The sequence below is a fragment of the Prosopis cineraria genome, unplaced genomic scaffold (assembly GCF_029017545.1).
Source record: "Prosopis cineraria cultivar Desert tree isolate PC_DT_omini unplaced genomic scaffold, ASM2901754v1 PC1, whole genome shotgun sequence".
NCBI lineage: Eukaryota > Viridiplantae > Streptophyta > Magnoliopsida > Fabales > Fabaceae > Prosopis > Prosopis cineraria.
In genome coordinates, this window is record NW_026555332.1 from 39,719,500 (window position 1) to 39,740,807 (window position 21,308).

General features: G+C 33.8%; 2 protein-coding genes and 1 long non-coding RNA gene across 9 annotated transcripts; 2 read left to right on the forward strand and 1 right to left on the reverse strand.

Moving 5' to 3' along the window:
• The first annotated feature begins 4,022 nt into the window (after nucleotides 1–4,022).
• On the forward strand, nucleotides 4,023–5,289 carry LOC129288305 (LOB domain-containing protein 40-like). Its single transcript, XM_054924820.1, has 2 exons — nucleotides 4,023–4,304; nucleotides 4,403–5,289. Exons 1-2 carry the CDS (start codon nucleotides 4,115–4,117, stop codon nucleotides 5,005–5,007), a joined length of 795 nt encoding a protein of 264 aa, XP_054780795.1. The 5' UTR covers nucleotides 4,023–4,114; the 3' UTR covers nucleotides 5,008–5,289.
• A 956-nt stretch (nucleotides 5,290–6,245) lies between these two features.
• On the forward strand, nucleotides 6,246–13,481 carry LOC129286013 (uncharacterized). 6 transcript variants are annotated; one of them, XR_008587471.1, is made up of 7 exons: nucleotides 6,246–7,369; nucleotides 7,619–7,940; nucleotides 8,032–8,407; nucleotides 9,144–9,255; nucleotides 11,325–11,367; nucleotides 12,215–12,332; nucleotides 13,323–13,481. It is a non-coding gene; the product is annotated as an uncharacterized LOC129286013 (long non-coding RNA). The 6 variants fall into 6 exon arrangements; XR_008587473.1 differs by lacking the exon at nucleotides 13,323–13,481 and adding an exon at nucleotides 13,028–13,129; XR_008587470.1 differs by lacking the exon at nucleotides 13,323–13,481 and having other exon boundaries at nucleotides 6,248–7,369; nucleotides 12,215–12,461.
• Nucleotides 13,482–15,976: 2,495 nt separating this feature from the next.
• On the reverse strand, nucleotides 15,977–18,475 carry LOC129308372 (zinc finger protein CONSTANS-LIKE 16-like). Of its 2 annotated transcripts, XM_054949456.1 has the most exons (3): nucleotides 17,345–18,472; nucleotides 16,352–16,855; nucleotides 16,013–16,232 (listed from the first exon to the last, which is right to left on the reverse strand). In XM_054949456.1, the coding sequence occupies exons 1-2, from the start codon at nucleotides 18,305–18,307 to the stop codon at nucleotides 16,607–16,609; spliced, it is 1,212 nt and encodes a 403-aa protein (XP_054805431.1). In that variant the 5' UTR covers nucleotides 18,308–18,472; the 3' UTR covers nucleotides 16,013–16,232; nucleotides 16,352–16,606. The 2 variants fall into 2 exon arrangements, with proteins under 2 accessions (XP_054805440.1, XP_054805431.1); XM_054949465.1 differs by lacking the exon at nucleotides 16,352–16,855 and having other exon boundaries at nucleotides 15,977–16,232; nucleotides 17,345–18,475.
• Nucleotides 18,476–21,308: the final 2,833 nt, after the last annotated feature.

Sequence of the window (21,308 nt, forward strand, 5' to 3'; positions counted from 1 at the left end):
ATTTTTTTATAGAGTCCTTGCTTATCATTCTTCCAATTTGATTTCTATACTTTATAAATAAAATCAAAAAGAATAGATTAGTTGATGGAAATTAGTAAGGCAGCTTACCAATAGTGTAGTATGATGCTTAACTTAATTATATGAGTACTTGGATTTAAATTATCATAATATAACCAATATATATATATAGTCATTAGAACAGGAAAATGCGTGTAATAGATTTGTTTGTAGAAAATAATTTTTTTCCATAAAGTATGTGTATGAAATTTGCACATTGACTATATTCTCTAATGTCAGTAGATGCAGATGCTAAGATATGTAGATTGGTTGCAACACCACACCAATCACCAATGTTTATTTATTACAACATCAATTAATTTGTATAAAGTTAAATTTGTTAAAACTTTATTTATATTTGATTAAAATTCAAAATGCAGAGTGAAGAGAACGGTTCCGGGACAAAGGAAGTGAAATAACATTATCAATATAACATAAAATTTATTGAGAGTTGCCAATTCTATTTCAGTAGAGTGACTTTTTCTTGATTTAAGTTCTATTTAAAAATTCACGTTATACACAAACTATAAACAATGTAATTCCAAGTAAAAAATGCAATTCATATATTTTTTGAAAAATGTGTAATATACAAAAAAAAATCATGTGTAGTTTTCAGATTTTATATTTGATTTTATTGTGACGTGGAATTTTATGTGGCACACTACTGGAGAACTTGTGATTATGCACAAAAATAAACAAGCAGTTGCTAATATACAATATTACAAAATAAGTACACCTATTTTAAGTTCGGTGGATAGTCATGTAAAAAAATTTAAGTTTGAAGCGGAAATAAAAAAAATTATTTAAAAAAGGCACGTCCCACTTCTCTCACTTTTTAATAATTCCATCCAAAGAAATAAGCAATCAAAAGGAGTCAAATAAAATAAGTGGTTGGGTTAGGAGCAAAGATAAAGTGCGCCAACCAGAATTATAAATAAGTACACTATGACATACAATATTAAAAATTTATTCAACCTCACTTATGGCATTGTGTGTCGATAAAGTCAAATTAGACAAAAAAAAAAAACAATAGAACTTAAAAAAAAAAAAACCATATACTCATTTCAATCCATAATATGATATTTTCTCTGTGTGCTACTAGGTTGAGATTATAGTATTTGTTGAACCAGAGACTGGTTACTAATATCATCTGTCATAGAATGAGAGAAAAAAGTGAAAATAAATCACAGAGTATATTGTAAGATACAGGGGATTCAATTCGTGAAAGCCAGGATTACAAAATATTGCAGATTGGTCATTGGAGAAGTACGATGATGGAGAATAAAAATGGGGAGCATGCATGAGCACCGTACTAGAATCCATCTCCACAGTATAAAATGGCTTCTACGCGTACGTGCGTGTGTGGATTTTGGAATTCGTGAATCGGTAATGTATTCAGAAGGCTGGGACAGGACAGGGTGGAAACACACAAAATAATATAAAATTGAAAAGAAAGAGAGTGCAAATAATTAAAAAAATACTATAATTATTAATTTTTAGTTATTTATCGCAGTGAAATTTTTACTTTTTTTTAAAAAATTAATATATATATATATATATATATATATAAGACAAGTCACTAAAAAAATAGATATAATAATTATGACTTATGGCGATATTTCATCTTTACTTGGATATTTCAGGTATTTTTTGTGATTTGAGAAAAAAACAAAGAAACGTGGGCGGAAGGAAGACTCCCAATTGCGAGCCTCCACGGTTTTTGGAAATCAGGAAACAAAACCACTGGCTTTACCTCCCGAGGGCGCCCACGGTCCTCCGCGCCCCCTTTCCAATACCGCTGTACGGTATCTCTCTGTTTCCACATTACCCGGAATTCCACTCCCACGCGCTTTTACCTTCACGCCCCAATTCTCTGAGGCCGTTCCTGCCACTCGCGCGTGGGCTTAATCCCTTGTCTCTTCCCGCCACAACCCCGTGCGGCGATTCCTCTGCACCTTCTACCTCCTTCCCTCCTGCTCTGTTTTTGCTCCCTCCTTTTATTCCCCCTCCCTTCCCTTCTTTATTACTATCTTGCCATTTCTTAAAACAAAAATCTCCTCGCTTTTGAAAAAAATTTCTTTTTCTTTTTTTGAAAACAAAACTAAAAAACTAAAGCTAATCTGATTTGATTTCTCTTACGCAAAACTCTAGCCAATGTTATTAATGGACTTATGTCCCCTTTACTAGAATGAAATGAAATTTATTAAAAAAATAATATAAAATAAATTAAATTATTTTTTTATAAAAAAATATAATAAAATTTATTAATATATATTATAAATGTGATAATTATTATACCTTTAAAAATTTTATAAATTATGATTCTCAATTTTATAAATTAAATTATCTCTCTTTTTATAAATGTGTTTACCTATTTTTTTGAATTATTTTATTTTTTTAACTCATTCTTTTCTAATAATGAAATGAGACATTAATTCTCCCAATTTGTTTGATGTGTTCCACTCTAAGCTAATGAATACTCCATCCATTATAAAATATAAATAATTTTTAACAATAACTTAGATATCAATAAATTTTTTATTCTTATAAAAACATATATGATTCTCTCTCGATCTCTTTTTCTTATCCACAATCCCAATTTATAATGGTCGAGAAAAGGATCATAAATTCATAGCAAATAAATTATTTATATTTTGAATCAAAATTAATTGGTAACAATTATTTATTTTGAACCGAAAGTAGTATACTTTAGCTCACAACTTATATTATAGTTATTTTTTAAGCTGTTTATCCGTTCTTGCAAACTACTTGAACTTATCATTATACTACATTTTAGCCCACAATTTGGTGCATAACGTTTATTTAAATAAAAAACCTAAGTATTTAAACTACTCCTCTCATTTAATAAAATATTTTTAAAGATAATTTGATGTCCCAAAGTATAATATGATTAAAAAATAAGATTTTATTAGTGATTATTATTCTAAAATTATCCTCTCATTATTGTATCCCTTAAATAAACTTTTCTACTCTCTCATTAATGAAAGGTGTCTCTAGAAGTTTATAAAAAATTAATATTATAAATTATATTTAATGAACTTGATTAATTTGTACTCTCTCCATTAATAAATATAAGATATTTAATTTTTTAATGTATAATTATTGTCTTTTTTTACAAATACCCCTATTGATAGTAATTTATTTTATTATAGGATATTTAATAAGAATAAATACAAAAAAAATATAATTAATTTAAAAATAAGTAATTACTTTATTAAGAGTGAGATTTAATTAAAAATATTTTAAGTATAATTTTATTAAAAAAATACTTTAGAAATTAAGACAAAAAAAGAGTGTACTTTTTATTTTAATAAAAATGTTGTCCTCATCACAAGAAGTTTGTGTCAACCGGTCAAAAAGTGGATTCGTTGGCATGAGTTGCGAACATAAATTTTTTATAACTAGATATCAAACACTGTACTTTTTTAATATATCACTTCCTCCCTTCTCAACTATAAAATATTTTTTTAACATTTTAAAATATAAAAAGATTTTAATAAAAATATTATTTTATTAATAATATTTTTTAATATTCACCCAATCAATTCTCTTTTTAATAATTTTTTTATAAATAAAGTATTAAATGAATAATACTTTTTAAAATTATATTTTTATCCTAAAAATGAATATTATAAAATATATTTAATAAATTTTATGATTTTATTTAAAAATATTTTAGGGTGGAAGGAATATTTATTGATTGGAAATGTAAAATGGAAAAAAAATAGGAATAATAATAAGTGGAGAAAAAGAAAGAAACGGGGGACGAAAACGGATGAGGATAAAATGGAGATTTGAAGAAACATGTGATTCAGTTTCAGCGTCCCCCAGGGGAAGACGCCTCAAAACCAGATTGGCAAAACAGCCTTTGTGCGGGAAACCACTGCGCTATCCATCTCTAATACAAACCCACGGCATTGCCTCTCTTTATAAACCCTTCCTCGTCTTTGAACTCTCCTACTCTGCGTGCTTTCTCATTTTCCCTCATTTTCTCGACTCCCAAACGCATTCCGCCCACCCGACTCTTCTTCTCATCATGCGCCTCAGCTGCAATGGTTGCCGAGTGCTCCGCAAAGGTTGCACCGCTGATTGCCCCATTCGTCCCTGCCTCCTCTGGATTCCCTCTCCTCAATCGCAATCTAACGCCACCCTCTTCCTCGCCAAGTTCTACGGCCGCGCCGGCCTCATCAACCTCGTTCATGCCGGTGCTCCCCATCTTCGCCCAGGTAATTCACCCTTCCACCTCTTGTTTGTTTTCTCAGGAAGCATCCACTGATTTGTAGTTTTTTGAGTCCTGACTCTGCTTCTGTCTATCTTCTTCCAGCGATTTTTAAGTCCTTGCTCTACGAAGCTTGTGGTCGGATTGTGAATCCCATTTTCGGCTCCGCCGGCTTACTCTCTTCCGGAAGCTGGAACCTCTGTCAAGCCGCCGTCGAGGCTGTCCTAAGAGGCGAGCCGATCACGCAGGTTTCGCCCGAATCGGCTTTCGACGGCGTCAGCCCGCTCCTGAAGTTGTGCGATATTCGGCATGTGGGCAAGAAGGGAAATTCGTGCGCCTCGGATAAGTTACACAAGGTGAGGAGTGGGAGCCAGTTTAAACGCTCCGGCGCGAAGCGGAAGAAGCCGGAAGTGGAGCCGGCTGGAGCTGAGCTGATGGCTCGTTCGGGGAGCGAGTTGAATGGTTCGGGGGTGAGCGAGCACAGAAGTGGAAGTCCTGGCGGTGAAGCTGATAGCAGCACCGTCGAGATGACAGAAGGTTGGCCGGAACCGGCGAAGAACGACGAGAGAAGCGAAGCTGAAGCGGAGAATGGGGAGTTAGAGCTGGAGTTGACCATGTGGTGGGGTCAACAAGCTAAGGGTCATACAGATATCAATGGTTCTGATGCGAACACGTGTAAATTAACACTGGGCTCTGATCATTCTGTTTAGGAATATGATCAGCTGTTGCCAAATCCACGTACAAATGTAGACCGCCAAATGGGCCCAAGCGGGAAAGAAATACAGAAAGGGACAGGACCACAATACAGAATAGCGTTTTGTTGTAGATGATGAATTACCATTTTCCTATAGAGATTGAACAAGTATACATTTTTTTTAGATACGTTAGAACTAAATTATTTTATCTGATTCTCGTTATTTGATGTTTTATTTACTTTAATTTTATAAAAAATGTTATTTATCAATATGTTAAGAAGAAATATTTGAATCTCATCAATTTTGTAAGTATCGTGCCAAATCTCACCTATCAAATTGTTTTTTCAAAAAGTATGAGACATTTAAGTCATACAAGTAATATGGTTTAGTAATATGAAGAAGCTGTGAATGGTGATTAGATTGATGACAACATAAAATCTTGAATCTTCAATAGTGATTTGATTGATAATAAAGAAAGAGAATTTTTGGTTTAATTCTCTACATAAACGACAGAAAAGAAGATTGTTCAAATTCTATGGCTTATAATGATCATTTATTAAAGGATTTACTCGCGATAATATAAAGCTACACAGTAGCAAATAAAAATTGGTTGTTGGATTATAGATAGTCCTATAAGTATCTTGCTGGCATATCTGGTTAGTCTAAAGGTGTCTTTGGTTGATGTTAAAAATTACCGGAATCACAAGTCACAGGTACTCAAAGGTCATTAGCCTACAACATCAGAAGCCAGTTGAAGATTGGAAGTAATCAGGGGCTATTCTTCTTGTTCAGGCTTTTTTAAAAAAAAAAAAAATAATAAAGAAGGCCATGGTCAAAATTGTGCAAAATAGTCAAGCTTATTCCAACTAATGAGCGCACCCAAGTTTCTTAGTCCATCAAAATGTCATTCACCGAAATTTTCCATTCTTTCTACCAAAGCAATATGTGGAAGTACTGCTCATAATAGCTCTCGTGAGTCGTGACATGTCCAAATTGGCAAATTCACGGGGTCAGTCCCAATAATCAAAAGCAGTCAAATAAATTGAGATACTTAAATGAGGGGGCAAATAAATTCGGGTTCGGATCCGGTACCCAATAAATTCTCAAACGATGGGGACACGAACTACGGTTGGAAAACATTGCGCAAATAGTACGCAAGGTGCTTAAAAAGTTATGTCTAACCATGGCCTCCGTACTTTGGACTTGAAATTGTGACGTTAAATCCATTACAGACTAGAACGAAGCCTGGCTCAATGACTTAAGTCCAAGCTCCACTTCGCGGACACAGTCAGTTAATCTCAAAAACAAATAAAGAACAAAAACTCCTCAACGTGGGAATTGGGGGTAAAAAAACTCAAGCGTGGGTTTTCCACAGGCTTTCTGAAGCCTCAAATTCTTTTCGGTGTTCGTTATGGAGCTTGAAGCTCTTTAAGGGGAATTCATATTTGGTTACGCGGATTGCTCGTTTGTTGCGTTAGTTTGGTCTTGTTATGTTGGAGTTGTCTTTATTCTTTTTGACAATCAAATTACCATCTGATCGAACATTTCTGATTGTTGAGAAATCAAGGGTGAAAAGTTGAATTTAGTTGGCGAATTATTACACTGGAAATTAAACTAGCGAGGGAGATGATTTTACATTATATAAGTTGCGTATTTCCTACCTCAGTGCTTTTCGTCATGTCGAAGTTTGCTAATCGCCCAGTCACTCCATTTAACGTGTTAGGATATGGATACAGTTGAGGAATGGAGATCGATTGACGCGGAAGCAGAATTTTAGCATCCCACGTCCTTTCTTGATTTACGATGTTGAATTTGATCATTTAGTCTTTGATTTTCTCTAGATTTCACTTGCTTGTTGAAGAAACGATTACATGAAGCTAAAAATCTTCATCTCAGTCATTGTTTTTTGTCTGAATTCTCTTGTTTGTTTGAGCATCTTTTTTATCCCCCAATGATCTACATACTAACCATCTGATTGAAGTCCTTAGCGAATGGCGAATGAATGATTTTGTGAAGCTCTAACTCATGAGTGGCATCACTAGATCCTCGAGTATTCTCAGCTAAGATTTGGAATAAAAAATAATGGATCATATTTTCCTTTTGTTCATTTTCGTGTGCCTATTTGTGCTTGAAGCAAATTAAGCTCTCTCCATACTATGCAGTTACTGGTGCTAATGCCTTTGCATATGGAACTTTGTTATTTCGAAATTCTTTCGATGTTATCCACTATAACCATTTGGATCCTCATTGTCTTCTCTGTCCTTCGGTGCATTAATAACTTCCTGCATCTTATGTAATGTAATTTGCTGAATCAGGATCTGAGCCTGAAATGGTTGAGTCCGAAACACCAAATAATCATTCCATGATCAAACAAAAGGTAGTTTCAAACTATAAACCTCCATCAATATAAATATATAATTGCATGGCTGAACTGGTATATTTCAGTTTTATCCTTTTCCTTCCTTCCTCTAGTTTTCTCTTTGTGGATAGATTTTCACTTCACTCTTAGCTTCCTCTACTCGATTGATTTAAGAACAATGGAGGAAAAGAAAAACTGTGTTTCAGTCGGTACTGCTATTTTTACATATTTCATCTGGATAATGCAATCATTACATTCTTCGTCTAGGTTCACAAATTGCTCGAGTTTCTGTAGTGATCTGGTATAAAATGCTTCCCTTGGTTTGTCCATGGAGTCATCATTTTGACAACAAATTCCTTTAAAGCGTGAAGATACTTAAAGGGAGAGAAATATGTATGGATATCATTCTTTATTGCTTAAATGAAGGCAACCTTACTGCCAAAGCAACGTAAAAGTTAAATCGATTCTATGAGATTTTGAAGGAAAGAAATGCATCTTGCTGACAGCATATATCAAACAGTGGGCTAAAATTGAGCTGGACGAGCACTCGAAGATGAAAGGCCTGTCTTGGCTTGATCTCTGTATATTGGTGTGACGGACAATACTTTCAACTTGCAGTTTAGTTGTGCTATGGTTAATTTGCCTTACTAAAATCCTGTCTGTTATTTGCTAATGTGCAGATTATTATAAGCGCCTGTCTTGTAGACATCCCTAGCAGTTCTTCGTGACTACACATTAACAAAGTTATTGCCTATGGCAAAGGCCAGCAGAAAGAGGAATACCCATGAATCTTACATCTTGTAGTTTACAAGATCCGGAAATATTCATTTTTAATCAATAAAATATAATCTGAGCTTTTGTGTTTCTCATACATATTACAGGCGGGTTGGGAGGACAAGAAAAGAGTAGAATGATTCCCCGTAGTCTCTCCTGACTTAGCCAGCAAGTTACCGGTGCAAGGAATGCTGTGTTCCGCTCTCTTCTGGATGCAGCATCTGTAGCTAGCACTGTTACTTCTACTGCACAAAAGCTTGGAAAGCTGAAAACACAAGACAGGTAAGATCAAGAAGAAACTAGTAGTAGAGAAGAAGAATGAGAAGGAAACCAGCCTGTTCAAAACTTCTGAGATAAAAGAGACAGAAGAGAGTAACTAAGTCACACTATAAATGAGATAAAATTAAGATAAAGACGGCAAAAACAAATGAAAGAATAGAGAAGGAAGTGAAGGTAGCAGGAGGAGCTCCCTTCAGTCCAATGGGTGGGCTAAGCAGGCAGATGGGGTTGCCCCCATAGCATGCACTTGGCCAAACTTAACATTGGTTCTGTGATAACATTAAGAGTAGCCGAATGCATGAGATGGCAGCTCTAGCCACCCCTCAGCCCTTCGTATTGGACAGAAAGGAGCTCCCTTTGCCCCTACGCTTCTGTGTCTTACCCATTTATATAGACATATATATATATATATATATATATCTGTATGCATCTCCTCCTTCATTCCTCTTAAGTTCGTTTGACATGGACTATGTAAAACGAAGCTGCTGTAAAATTGTCCCTCCCTTCACCCTCCTTATATACAAATAGTCCCTCTTAGTCTTGGATCCTTTTTTTAAGCAATGTCAAGGACCCCTCCATTTATTGTTATCTCTCAAGTGGGAGCTTTTGTCTTCTTCGATGCTTGTCATTTATTCTATTATCATTAACATCTTAATCAGTTATGACCGACAAACTATCCTTAATCCATCTTTACTTAATAAATGTTATCTTTTTTCTTTCATGAAACCATGTTATGAAGATTGTTGCGTCATCAACGAGCCAAGTGATGGGAAATGGTCCCTCTCCAGTCTTCTGTCATGAAGAGGATAAGAGAATTGCATGTTCCCCACTTTAAGTGATGGGCCACTTAGGTAAGTCTCAACTATCCCCCCTCCTTCCTAGGTTGATTCTTAATTTACCTACTTGTTAACTGACAGAATTCTAACACCAAGTAATGATATGTAACTCAGAATCCTCAATCCTGAATAGGTGTCACAATATCTTTAATTTCTTTCGATTTTTTGTGTTAATCAGCTTACCGATTCATTTTAAACCACCGAGAAAATAAAATCTTAAAGACATTCTTACAATTGTTAAAGAAGGAAAAAACTCATTTGGAAGATATTTTCAACTTGTCAAAAGTGCTCTTCAACACCTCTTGTATCAAATCATGGATTTGAATTTGATGAATTGAAAAAAAAAGAAGAAGGCATTAGAATAATGACTCCTATTTGAGCCAGACAAACCTTGCTATTGAATTCTATTAATCTTAGTAATCTCAAACACTCAGTCAAAACTTGTTGACCCAAAAAATATAAATTAAAATCAAATGATTCGCTCCCAAACAAAGTGCTTTTATGTTGAAACTTGAAACAGCATAGTCTTCAATCCCAGACAATCTGAATACTGCAGCAACAGCACCAAAGTGGTGTTAGTTGAGGTCATGCAGACTGAAAAGAAACCTAGCTTCCCATGAGCTCATATATGCACTGTGAAAAGAAAACTGAAAACCATTGTCCCTTTCTTTTGACGTTCTCAAGATTGTGACTCCCTTTTTTTCTCGACTTCAACTATTAAACGACAAGTAAACAGTTAAAAGACCTGCATGCCCATTCCCCTGTTTGTCATCCATTATTAACTGGTGTTTAAAGCAAGGATCCTGCACCCAAACCAGAAATCAGCAATGACTCTTCCTCAAGTAATAAAAGCCTTTCCATCCAATTCCAAAGCTAGTGGATTTGACAAGACCATGTATTCTTTGTGACATTACTATGTTGTTGAGTTCCGAGGAACATCTACAGTATTTAAGGTGAATGGATTCGGATTCCCATTCAGCTACAAGGAAACTTTCTTTCTCAGAGAGTTACACACTTTCTTTCATTCAAATGTGTAGATTTGGTTTTGGTTCCTTTTGTTTTGTAGCGGAATTAATGAACATTCAATGGCCTCTGCAGAATGCACAGCTGAGAACTTTGTTCTCTACTTCCTTTGTAATTTAGCTGGAAACGATAACTACTTTTGGGTGACAGAGACAGATATAAACAGATTCTTACCCCAAGCGAGTGGTAAAGAAAAGATAAGAACAATATCTCTCTCAAAACTTATGTCATGATGAATAAAAATTATTCAGAGATTATAAATAACTATCTTGCTGCCATTGATTGGTAAGTGGCTAGCTGAGACATAATTTACTGTGTTTTATTTCTAATAAATAACTGTTGTTAAATAGTTGTCGTTACCGTGATGTGCTGATAACTGACTTGTAATGAATACATCGATTATTTATCCATTAAATATATAGAATATGCGATTATTCCTAGTCACACTCATTAATCATTCCTCATTTCATCTCAAAAATAAATAACAAACAATTCCTCAAAGTAATGAGTCGTTGAATTGTATATAATAAAAACAAATTCAACTGAGGTGCCAGCAAATATATTTTTGTCAAATATGTATTACTCTTGCACAGTACCACAATTTTTTACAAACTTGTGTGTAATCATATTTTAAGAAGCTCAGTAATGAAATGGTGGAACAAGACCTTTCAATTAATGATAATACATTAAAAGATTTGGTTATTGATAAATCATAATAACATCGTGCAATTTATATAGCCACCTATTCATGAGAATAAAACTTTTTTCATCATATTTAAAAAAATAGCTTTCATTTAAAATTTATAATGCAAATAATAATACTGACAACTCGAGGCTAGATCAAATGATAGCAGTGAAGAGAGGTAGGATGTTGGTAAAATTTCAGGTTCCTTGGCATAACATAAGAAATAGAGTACCTGATGAAAAATAAAATTAAAAAAAATTAATTTTTTAGTCCGTTAATTTTTAACTAACTTACTGTTCAATTCTTTAACTATGACTCATTATAATTTAGTCTCTTAACTTTTGACTCATCTTTCAATTTTTGTTTGCTCTCTTAGATCTCACATCAAAGAGTAGGAGAAGGATATTTTAAAACAAGATGTAAGTATTTCTTTTATCCCTCTTATTTGAAAAATTAAAAATTGAGCTGAATGATTGAATTATAAGTAAGTTAAAAGTTGAAGGATTAAATTACAGTAAGTTATAGTTGAATGATTGCATTATAAGTAAGTTAAAAGTTGAAGGATTAAATAATTAATTTTTTTAAAATTAATTTGTAAGACAAGATAAGACTCATTGATTAGATGAGTTCATCTGCTTGGTCAGCAAGATTTGGGCTTCTAACTGAGCTCGCCAGCTTGAAGCTCACCTTGAATAACCCAACCCACTGCCAGCCAAGGTCCAAGTTGGTTGAGCTGTACTTCGTTTCTTTCAAATAATGGCTTTCTTTGATACCAAACATAGTTTATTTCAATTTTCTTGATGGCCAAAGGGGGATTTTAATGATGTGCTGTCGTATAATTTTGAGAACTAGGGAAGCAGAATTAGACGACCTTGGCACAGTTTCTTGGGTTTTCAAAATTTCATGTTTTAATGTATCATATTTTGAATTTAAAATTTAACGGCTCTTATTTCGCATGGTCTAATAAAAAAAAAAGTTGGGGGTTAGCATATGGATTGATAGAGTTACTGTTAGTGTATTTAATTAATACTTCTGCGAAGAAGGATTATTAGCACTTTAATCCTCAAATCACATGACTTTGACCTCTACTACTTCCTGCTATTATTATTACATAATCATTAATCATTTTTTTTTAAAAAAAAGCACAACACTGTACTGGTAAGAAGATAGATTGGTCTAAAAAACTGCAATTTTTAATTTTTAAGTATCATAACATTGAATTCAATTCACAGTTATTTAATCTTTCTGCTTTAATTTGAATTGCAGTTAAAAATGTCAGGGCAATGATATGGCGTGTTTGGTTCAGCATCAGCTTCAATGTTCCTTTGATGGGTATGAATGGAGGAGAGGGGATGAGTTGGTAATCTTCTTTTTGATTTAGAAGGTGAGGGGAAGGTATATAATAACTAATTTATCATTGAAGTCTTATATGTTACATCATTTTTAAATTTTTTCTTGTAAAATTAATTTTACACCTTAATCTAAATTGTATAATATATGTTTTCAATCCCAATATATGGTAAAATATAAGTATTAAAACTATTAATCCAATCTCGACGGTACATCATTTTTTAGAACTCCCCCGTTATATTATTGAACTTCGTTTTATTTTATTTTTAAATTTCCTTAAATATTTTAAAAACTCATTCAGATAATGAAATATAATGTCTAAGGATAAAACTAGATCTTCATTCTTCAATAGATGAGATTTTGATGGGTGAGCAAGTGGATAATTTCCATTGCATGTTTAGCCATGCTCATGCCTGAGCTGGATTGAGCTATCCTAAAATCTGAAAAAAAAAAAGAAAAAAGATTCAAACATAGGTGAATGGATCAGACATAAGGAGCAAAAGGAGTTAAGTCTAACTAAAAAAGTTAATCTTTCATGATAAATTAAAGTTTAAATTCTTATTGAAAGAGGTGTTATAAACAATCAAAAGGCTGCACGAAAAGAAACTTTTAGAGTGAAATGGTTGTCAGTTTTTTTTTTTTTTGTATGTTGAGTATTTTTGGAATATTATAAAATTATAGATGACAACTCGGTCACAAAATTTTCCTCCGGTTTTTCTTTTTTTAAAGGAAATTGGAGGGGAGGTAAAAAGGAAATTTGGGACCCAACTTTCTCAACCAAACAAGCAGAGTCCGTTGAAAATTAATACGCAAAAACAAAGTAAATAGAAGCCATCCTTGTCAAATGCCCAATTTAAGTGGTCCAGAGCAAGGAAGCAAGAAGGAGCAGGAAGTGGCTTGTAATTTATTTAAATTTTAAGTAGCATACAATTTTAAAGTTGAGATGAGGGTTTAAATAATGTATAGAGTAATTTGTAAAAAAAAAAAAAGGAAGATCTTACGATGGACCATTTGTGACACACAGTGACATGACAGTGGCCCTTCCATTGGAACAACAGAGAGTCAAATTTTGAGGGATAGGACCACCCTCACCATTTCCGAATCGGAGCGCTACCTCTTGTGACGTGGCATTCGCATAATGGAAAGTTAGAAACTGCCATTTCCCCTAATAACGACGATACTCTGCGTTGCCTCTTCCCTTCACTTAGAAGACATCAATATGTTGTAAGTTGTTTTTTTGTTTCGTACTATAAAAAATAAAAATAAGCTTCATAAAGCTTTGTACCGCATTCTATCCATGTTATAAAGGACTATTAACTATTTCAATGGGTCATAAAATTAAATTTACAACATGAATAATATTAAAAAATTATTAGAAATAACTTTTCATTTTTTTTGGCCTGAAATTAACTTTTCATATACTTTATAGTAAGTACAAAAAAAATCCTTTTAAAAGGAGTATTTTTTAATAGATAAATAAATAATAAAAATAAATTTTAATAATATTTGTTAAATACATATCTTTTCAATTTTTCCTCTTATGTTTATCAAACATAATTTTGGTCTTGAATTTAAACCCTAATCTTCTCTAGCTCTCACATTTTATATATTTTTTAAATTAAAAATTAATCTTTTAATCCTTTAATTTTTAATTTACTTATAATTCAGTCTCTCAACTATAACATACTGTAATTCAATCCCTCAATTATGACTCACTGTAACTAATTCTCTTAACTTTTAACTTACTTATAACTCTTTCCTTACTTTTCAATTTTTTTAAAAAAATTATCCCAATCAAATAAGACGGATAATAGAAATTCTCACACTTTTCTTTAAAATACCTTCATCTTGCTATTTGATGTGGGATCTAAACTAACATGAAAAAAACTAACAAAAGTAGAGAGATTGGATCATAAACAAGTCGAGACTAAATCATAATGAGTCATAATTGAAGAACTGAGTTATAAATGAGATAAAAGTTAAAAGATTAAAATATTAATTTTCCACCTTTTAGATTACCTTACTAATTAATTGCACGCTTTTCTCACTCTCTTTAACATTCCCTCTCTTTGGGAGGGATTTTTTTTTTTTTGGGTAAAATTTTGGGAGGGAATGAGGGATGTTTTAGCAAGAGTAACACAAATTTTTTTCCTTTTGATGAATAATGATAAATAACAACCTTAATTCATTTCTTTAATATGTGTAAATTAGTTAACTAGATCTTATCTTTACAACTAAATGGAGTAATACTCTCCCTAAAACATCAGTTAACGCACCAAAACAATGTATAGTTAAATTATTAATATTGCCTGATATGAAAGAAATTTTTTAATTTACCTTCATTAAATTTATTTTTTTAAAAAATAATTTCTTTCTTATATATAACATTTTACTCTACTCATAAAAAAATTTCTGTAGTATAAAATTGAAAGAAAATAATTAATGATTCATATTTTTATATAGAAACTGAATAAAGGGGACCCTGATGAATCTCTCCTCAAAGATAGCTTCTATAATTAAAACAATGTTGTTAACGCACCAGGCATAGCTTTCTTTTTGTTTCTTATTATAACTTGAATTAAAACAAGTATTTCAAAATTACCCTGTACTTAAAAAGGACTACTATAAGAGTGATCATGAACGATGGGATCAGGACATTCTGAAGTATGATATACATGACATCCATTACATTAAGGAAGAATGATAGAGAAATCTCTAAAGAATTAATTAATTTAACTTAGATCTTAAATGTAAAACTTCAGGAATTTGCAAGTTTAGCACTTAATTTTACAACTTTATTATGATAAATTTGTACTTGTTTTTTAAATTTTAACATAGTTGAAGAATAAATAAATTTTTTCTTATTAAAATTTGAAACATAAGTTGCAAATTCATTACAATAAAATTATAAAATTGAAAGTTGAATTTGTAAATTCTTGATATTTAACACTTGAAATCTAAGTTGAATTAATTGATTTCTTTGAGACCTACTGTTATTCTCTCTTAAATTAAGGCCAAATATAAGAGTAAGTTGGACCAGCCTAAGTTGAACCCCAACCCATGATCTGAACAACACAGCACACATTTGCAGTTGCCTAAGATGAAGATCCATGGGAGTAAAGCGTTAGCACACCAAACGATAGAGGATTTCTTTTAACTAATTAAAGTTGGTCTAATTAATAAAGATTTGATCCACAATTAATTTACAATGTCGTGGATAAATCTTATTTTATTGGTGAACGTACGATCTGTAAAAAAAAAAAATTTATGTGGTTTTTAGCCCGAAAGTGTTATTGGAACCCGGTAAACATCTACTCTGGCTAGCTCTCAAAATCCAGTTCACCTCAACTTTATTTTTCTTTGTATGAAGAAGGAAAAGAGGATCTCTTCTGCAACTCAACAGATTCAAATTCGGAGGTCATCCTAATATTGCTTATTCCGCTCAGCGATCCACCTTAAGTATAGTATATCAAGGTTTAATTGTTATGAATGGCAAGATCTGATCAATTCTGTCACACTATCTTACTCCTCCTGTTTAAAAATATAATGAATTTTAGCGTTCAAAAGTGTGATCATTGTATTTTTTTTTCAAAAATATCCTTGATGAATAAACGATTTTATATTTATTTTAAAATGAAACACTCTATTAAATAAAAATAAATATGTAAAAACAGTTAGTTTGAAAATAAATAATTTTTTTATTGGGAGGTGAGATTCAATTAAAAATGCCTTATATTTTTAAACTACTTTATCTCTTTTTGCTCATATCATTCCCAGTTTTTCTTTCCCAATTTACAAAAGAGACTTCATAGATCGATATATGGATTCTGTGATGCGCGCAAGCACTCATCCTTTCTCTTCTGTTTTTCTTCTTCATCTTCTTCTCCTTTTGTACTCGAAATTAAATTTGAATTAGGAATTGAACTTGAACTACCTGATATCATCATCAAAAATTAACCGTCAATATCATCAGTTGCCTCAAGATATGCTATAAAATTAGGAAATTACATAATGCATCAGATACACTGGATAATTAAGTTTCTCACTACTTACACATCAACGAAACCTTCCCTAAATTGATTGCCCGACTCTTCAAACGGCTTTCGTAATGAGTACGAACGTTAATTAGTACTAAGTGCTCCTGCTATAGATATATACTCGAGACACATATACATCCAAGATCGATACAATTAAAGAAACCTTAGTGAAGTTGTTATTATTATTATATTATACAGGCACGCTACGCATATATAGACTGAACCATCCAGATTTGGCATAAAATCAAACTTGGATTTGTAGTGGTTCGTGTCAGCGGGAAGCAGCAGGCAAAGCAGTGGTTCCAACAAGGGAAGCCCTCTTCACAAACCGACCTTTCATTCTAGGTCTTTTTTCTGCATTCAATTTCCTAACCTCGTACCTTATTTTCTTCGAAAATAAACGTGTTCTCCTCTTCTCTCTGTACCTCGACACTCTTGCTTCTCTTCCCCCATCTATGTGTCCCCTTAAGCTCCCCAGTTCCCCATAACAGCACTGATGAACATCTCCCCCGTTCCAACCCTGAGACAAGTACAAAAATAGTTTCATTCATATGGGAAATAAATTAGGTCTTGGATTGATCTTTTAGCAATACAAGACCACACGGTGAATGCCTGCTGAAGAAAAACTGTCCAGTTGAGTTCAAATCTTTCCGTTCAAGACATGTCATTTCTACCAATTGAGCCAAACCTATAAATCATATCGATTCTATAGATTTTAGATATGCAACTGATGATGTAGCTTTGTGGATGCAACAGTTTGCAAGTTGAATGAGAAGAACAGCGTATACTTAATTAAAAAAAGCAGTATTTGAGGATGTCCACGACAGATTAAATATCAATTAGCAGTAAGAATAATTCAGCTGAAGATCCATTATTGGTCAATATGTATACAGCTTATTGTTACTTACTGATTGGGTCTAATTGATTTTGTTGGGAGTCTAAATGAATATGTGTGTGGGTGTCTTTGTGATCAGAATGAAAGAAGTGGTTGAGAGAAGAGGGTGAATACCAAGCAGTGTGGCCAGCAGTCATTAGAGTTCAACTGAGGTGGGTTTCCTGTTGTCCAAGGACAACCTTGACTTGCCCAAGCAGTTATGACATCCTCGTAGTTTAGCCTCAGCAATATCTTTGCCTTCGTCTCCACCTTCTTTTCCTCTTCCACTGATGATGATGAGCCATGTATTGTCTGTATGTTCCAATTTAAGGTCTCGCCTGTGATGCCTACAACCATGTTAGCTTCAACTACTTCTTCACCCTTAATCTTTACCATTGCACTATTTTTGTCTGATCCCACCACAGTACCATCTAATGCCTCCATCATTTCTTCTTGCTTACAATCCAACAGTTCTTCTCCTGACTCATCAAGCCCACTTTCCAGTAAGCTTTCAACATCAGCAGCAAACTCTGCAAGATCCATATCCGACGCAAGAAACTCTGAAAAATTGTCTAGGTCACATGTTGCTTCATCTTGCCCCCCATTCACATCATCTTTCTTCATCACAACGTCCAACCTCTCATCGCCAACTTCGCTGTAGATGTTGCAAAGGTCGTCTTCAAACGGATCAAACTCCGGAACCCGGCAAAGAAACTGCTCGTCACTCTCGTCCAGCCCACCTTCTTCGCTTCCGAGCTCCGGCACGACGGGAAGAATACTACTATTAAAAATCGCTCCCTTTTCTTCATGTTTGGATTTTTTCTGAGCCAATAACTGCTTGCTATTATGACGCGGGGTTCTTGCCTTGCGTGTGAATCCACTATACCATACTTGCGATATTGCCTTTTTGGAGCACGATGCGGTTTGGAGACGAACCCTTTCATGTCTGCTGGCCAACTGATTCGCAGAGTGAACCAGATTGTCGCAGCCATGGCATAAGAAAGCGTCATCGGCTGCGCAGAACCATCGAGCTCGTCGGCGAAGGCAGCTATCACAAGCTCTTGCAGTTTTAGCTCCCAACGCAGTGGCTGCTTTCATCTTCTTCTGGCGTTCAGGTGAGCAAATGCGTGTCTTGTAAAAGTATGTATCTATGAACCCAAGCGGATTCAATTATTGTGTGTGTTGAGACTTGAAAGTGTGTGGGGGCGATGGGGCACTTAATTACTCACTAGAGAGGTAACAAGGGCAAGGGCAAGGCATGCCCATGCACTTTTGGTAATTTTTTGGGAATCAGAAAAAATTAAAGGACGGAATCATGTGGGACCTCGTGAAGGAGGGCTATCTCAGTGCTGATTGGTGGAGGGTTTGATGTTCATCTTCTTTTGAGAATTCTGATTGGGTTATCTCTCCTATTAGGGGATTCCCAAGAGCGTTATGGACCCAGGTGGTGAAGTGTCTGTTAGTAAGAGTGTTAATATCTGAGAAAGAAACTTTCGTTGTGTAGCCTCTCTCCAGTTCAATTATTCCTTGCAGAGGCTTTATCATTTCCCGTTTTCATGGTCCCCTATTGGTTGCTTTCACTTCACACCTGTGGTTGCCCTCAATCCCTCTCTCTCTCTCTCTTCGCTTGTCACAGTGCATTTGCCACCATTAGAAGCAGTGCAGCCCCACAATAATCTCGATATTAACCATAAAATATAAATGATATATATGGATCCTGGATGATTTAGTGGCTAGAGCTCTCCATCTTTAGAATTCGTTTCTTCTGTTGGCGTGTTCAGAGAAATCTGAACCATAAAGTCAAGGAAGGGCCTCGTCAACTGTTTCTTTTGCCATATCACTTTGGATTTTTCCTTTTATCTTACATTGATGGCTCAACTTTTTCAGCACCAAAATTCCAAGACCTGATTAATAGCGAGCCAATCATCTTGCGAATCTTTCATTTTTCTTTTTGTGGGCTTCCTAATCATTGATTTTACCATTAAGTACGAGTTATATATATATATCAGCAGCAGCACAGTAAGTTAGTTCTTTTAATTTGTTTTTAATTAACCGAACTGGGAGATTACTGATGAGAAAGAAGCTGATATGAATCTACAAATCATATCTGATTGGTAATTGTAAATCAGATGTGAATGTGGACATTGTGGAAATGAGTCCAAAGAAGAGCCATCACCATAACATTTGGTATGTATACCAACACCACAAATTGCTTTAATTATATGAGGCCAAAAGGTTGCCCTTTTATGTTTGTGTCGTCCTTCACCACCATTCCACAACTTTCCTTTCATTAAATTCTCTATCACGGGTCTCTCATGCAAATCAACTGCATTATATATATATATATATATATTGTATGAATCTCCTCAAACAATTTAAAAAAAAAAAACAGAAGATAACGTTGCCATTTTGAGTGAAATTTGACTATATATATGTTAAGTTAATTTGGACAATTTAAATCTATTGAAAAAAAAAGAGTATTCTTTTTATGTTTAATATAAAAGACGTAACCTAAATCATGCAAATTGATGAAATGACTCAAAACAAATTAAAGAAAATGCAGATAAAAGAAACGGAAGAGATATTGTTGGGAACAGACATAAAAAATGAAGAGGATTTTATAATGTCCTCCTTCTATATATGTATATATATTTTATACACATACACTCGTGTAATTTTGACCAAAATATAAAGGGAAGAAATATAATCTTAGGGGCACAAGGATAATATCGTGGTGGTGACGGTGATGTTAAAAAAATCTTGAGAATTGATGGAACAGTGGAAGGATGAGAGCAAGATAAGTGGTGACACCTGTTGAGGTTCCGACAATCAGATGGAAAGTTACTTCAAACTGATAGTCCATTGATATGTAATAGCAAGTTACAGCATGACACTTGTTCAACTTCCAATTTCACATGAATGTTACTCATCTCAGCAACATATTTAGGCTTCAACTGGTCCAACAAGATTTTCGAATCTACATTTTTATGTTTTTTATTATACTTTTTATTGGGGTATTTTATATTCTTTTGAGTTAACTTGTCTTTAATTAAAGTTTAATCATTTGAATATTATTTAGTATTGTGTAAATTAAGGAGTTGCTGCAGTGGGAATGAAGGTCTAAGGATATATTGCAAGTCCAGGGATTTTCGTACAGGAAGAGAGAGCGAGTGACGTAAGTTAATCATCTTGGTGGTATCTTCTCATTTTCATTTTCTTTTTATCGTTATTAATTCTGTAAATAGATGTTAGTTTTTTTTTTTTGGGGTGCAAAATGAGTCAATTTTGTTAATCACCAAAAAATACATATTACACTTACTAATAGCCCAAGTCAAAAAAAGTCTCGAAAAGAACTTATGAATATAACTTAACACACAACTTACAAAAGCAAAAACAAAAAAAACAAATTAACAAACTAGAGAAACAACACAATTAACCAATTCTAGTTATATTAGAAACACAATTAACATTGGCAGAATCATTGCCGTTCAACGAGTCTGCAACTAAAGCATCCAAGAGAGGAGATGGAGCTCTAAAGAGCCAACCTTGCGGATCCATCATCCTAGCACCATGAGATGCAAGTAAATCCACAACAGAATTACCTTACCTTGCAACCAAAGCAAAGTCCACACGACCAACAGAATCTTTAAGCAGCAATAAATCCTCCAAGACAATCAAACATCGCCAATCACAATCCTTCACAAAATTCAACAACAAAGCTTTAAACAAAAATTCACAATCAAGCTCAATACAAACCTTATAGTTTTGGAATCTTCTGCATGCCCAAAAAGCCTATTTTACTGCTAAACACACAGCCATCAAACTCTAATTAGATATGTGTGTGGGTGGGGGTTGGGGGGGTGTGTGTTTGTTATTTTTTTATTTTGACTAAAGATATGTTGTACTCTTCATCAGATTATACTTTTATAGAGGATGTTGTGTTAGACTTGTATACTAATACACCTTTTGCTGCAATGGAATTGGAAATGAAAAGGCGGAGATGAAAGTGGGAACTCTAAAATTTTCTTATTTGGTGTAAAAGAATTCAATTTTCTAAGGAAGAATTCAATTTTCTAAGGAACGTAATTCCATAAAGGAA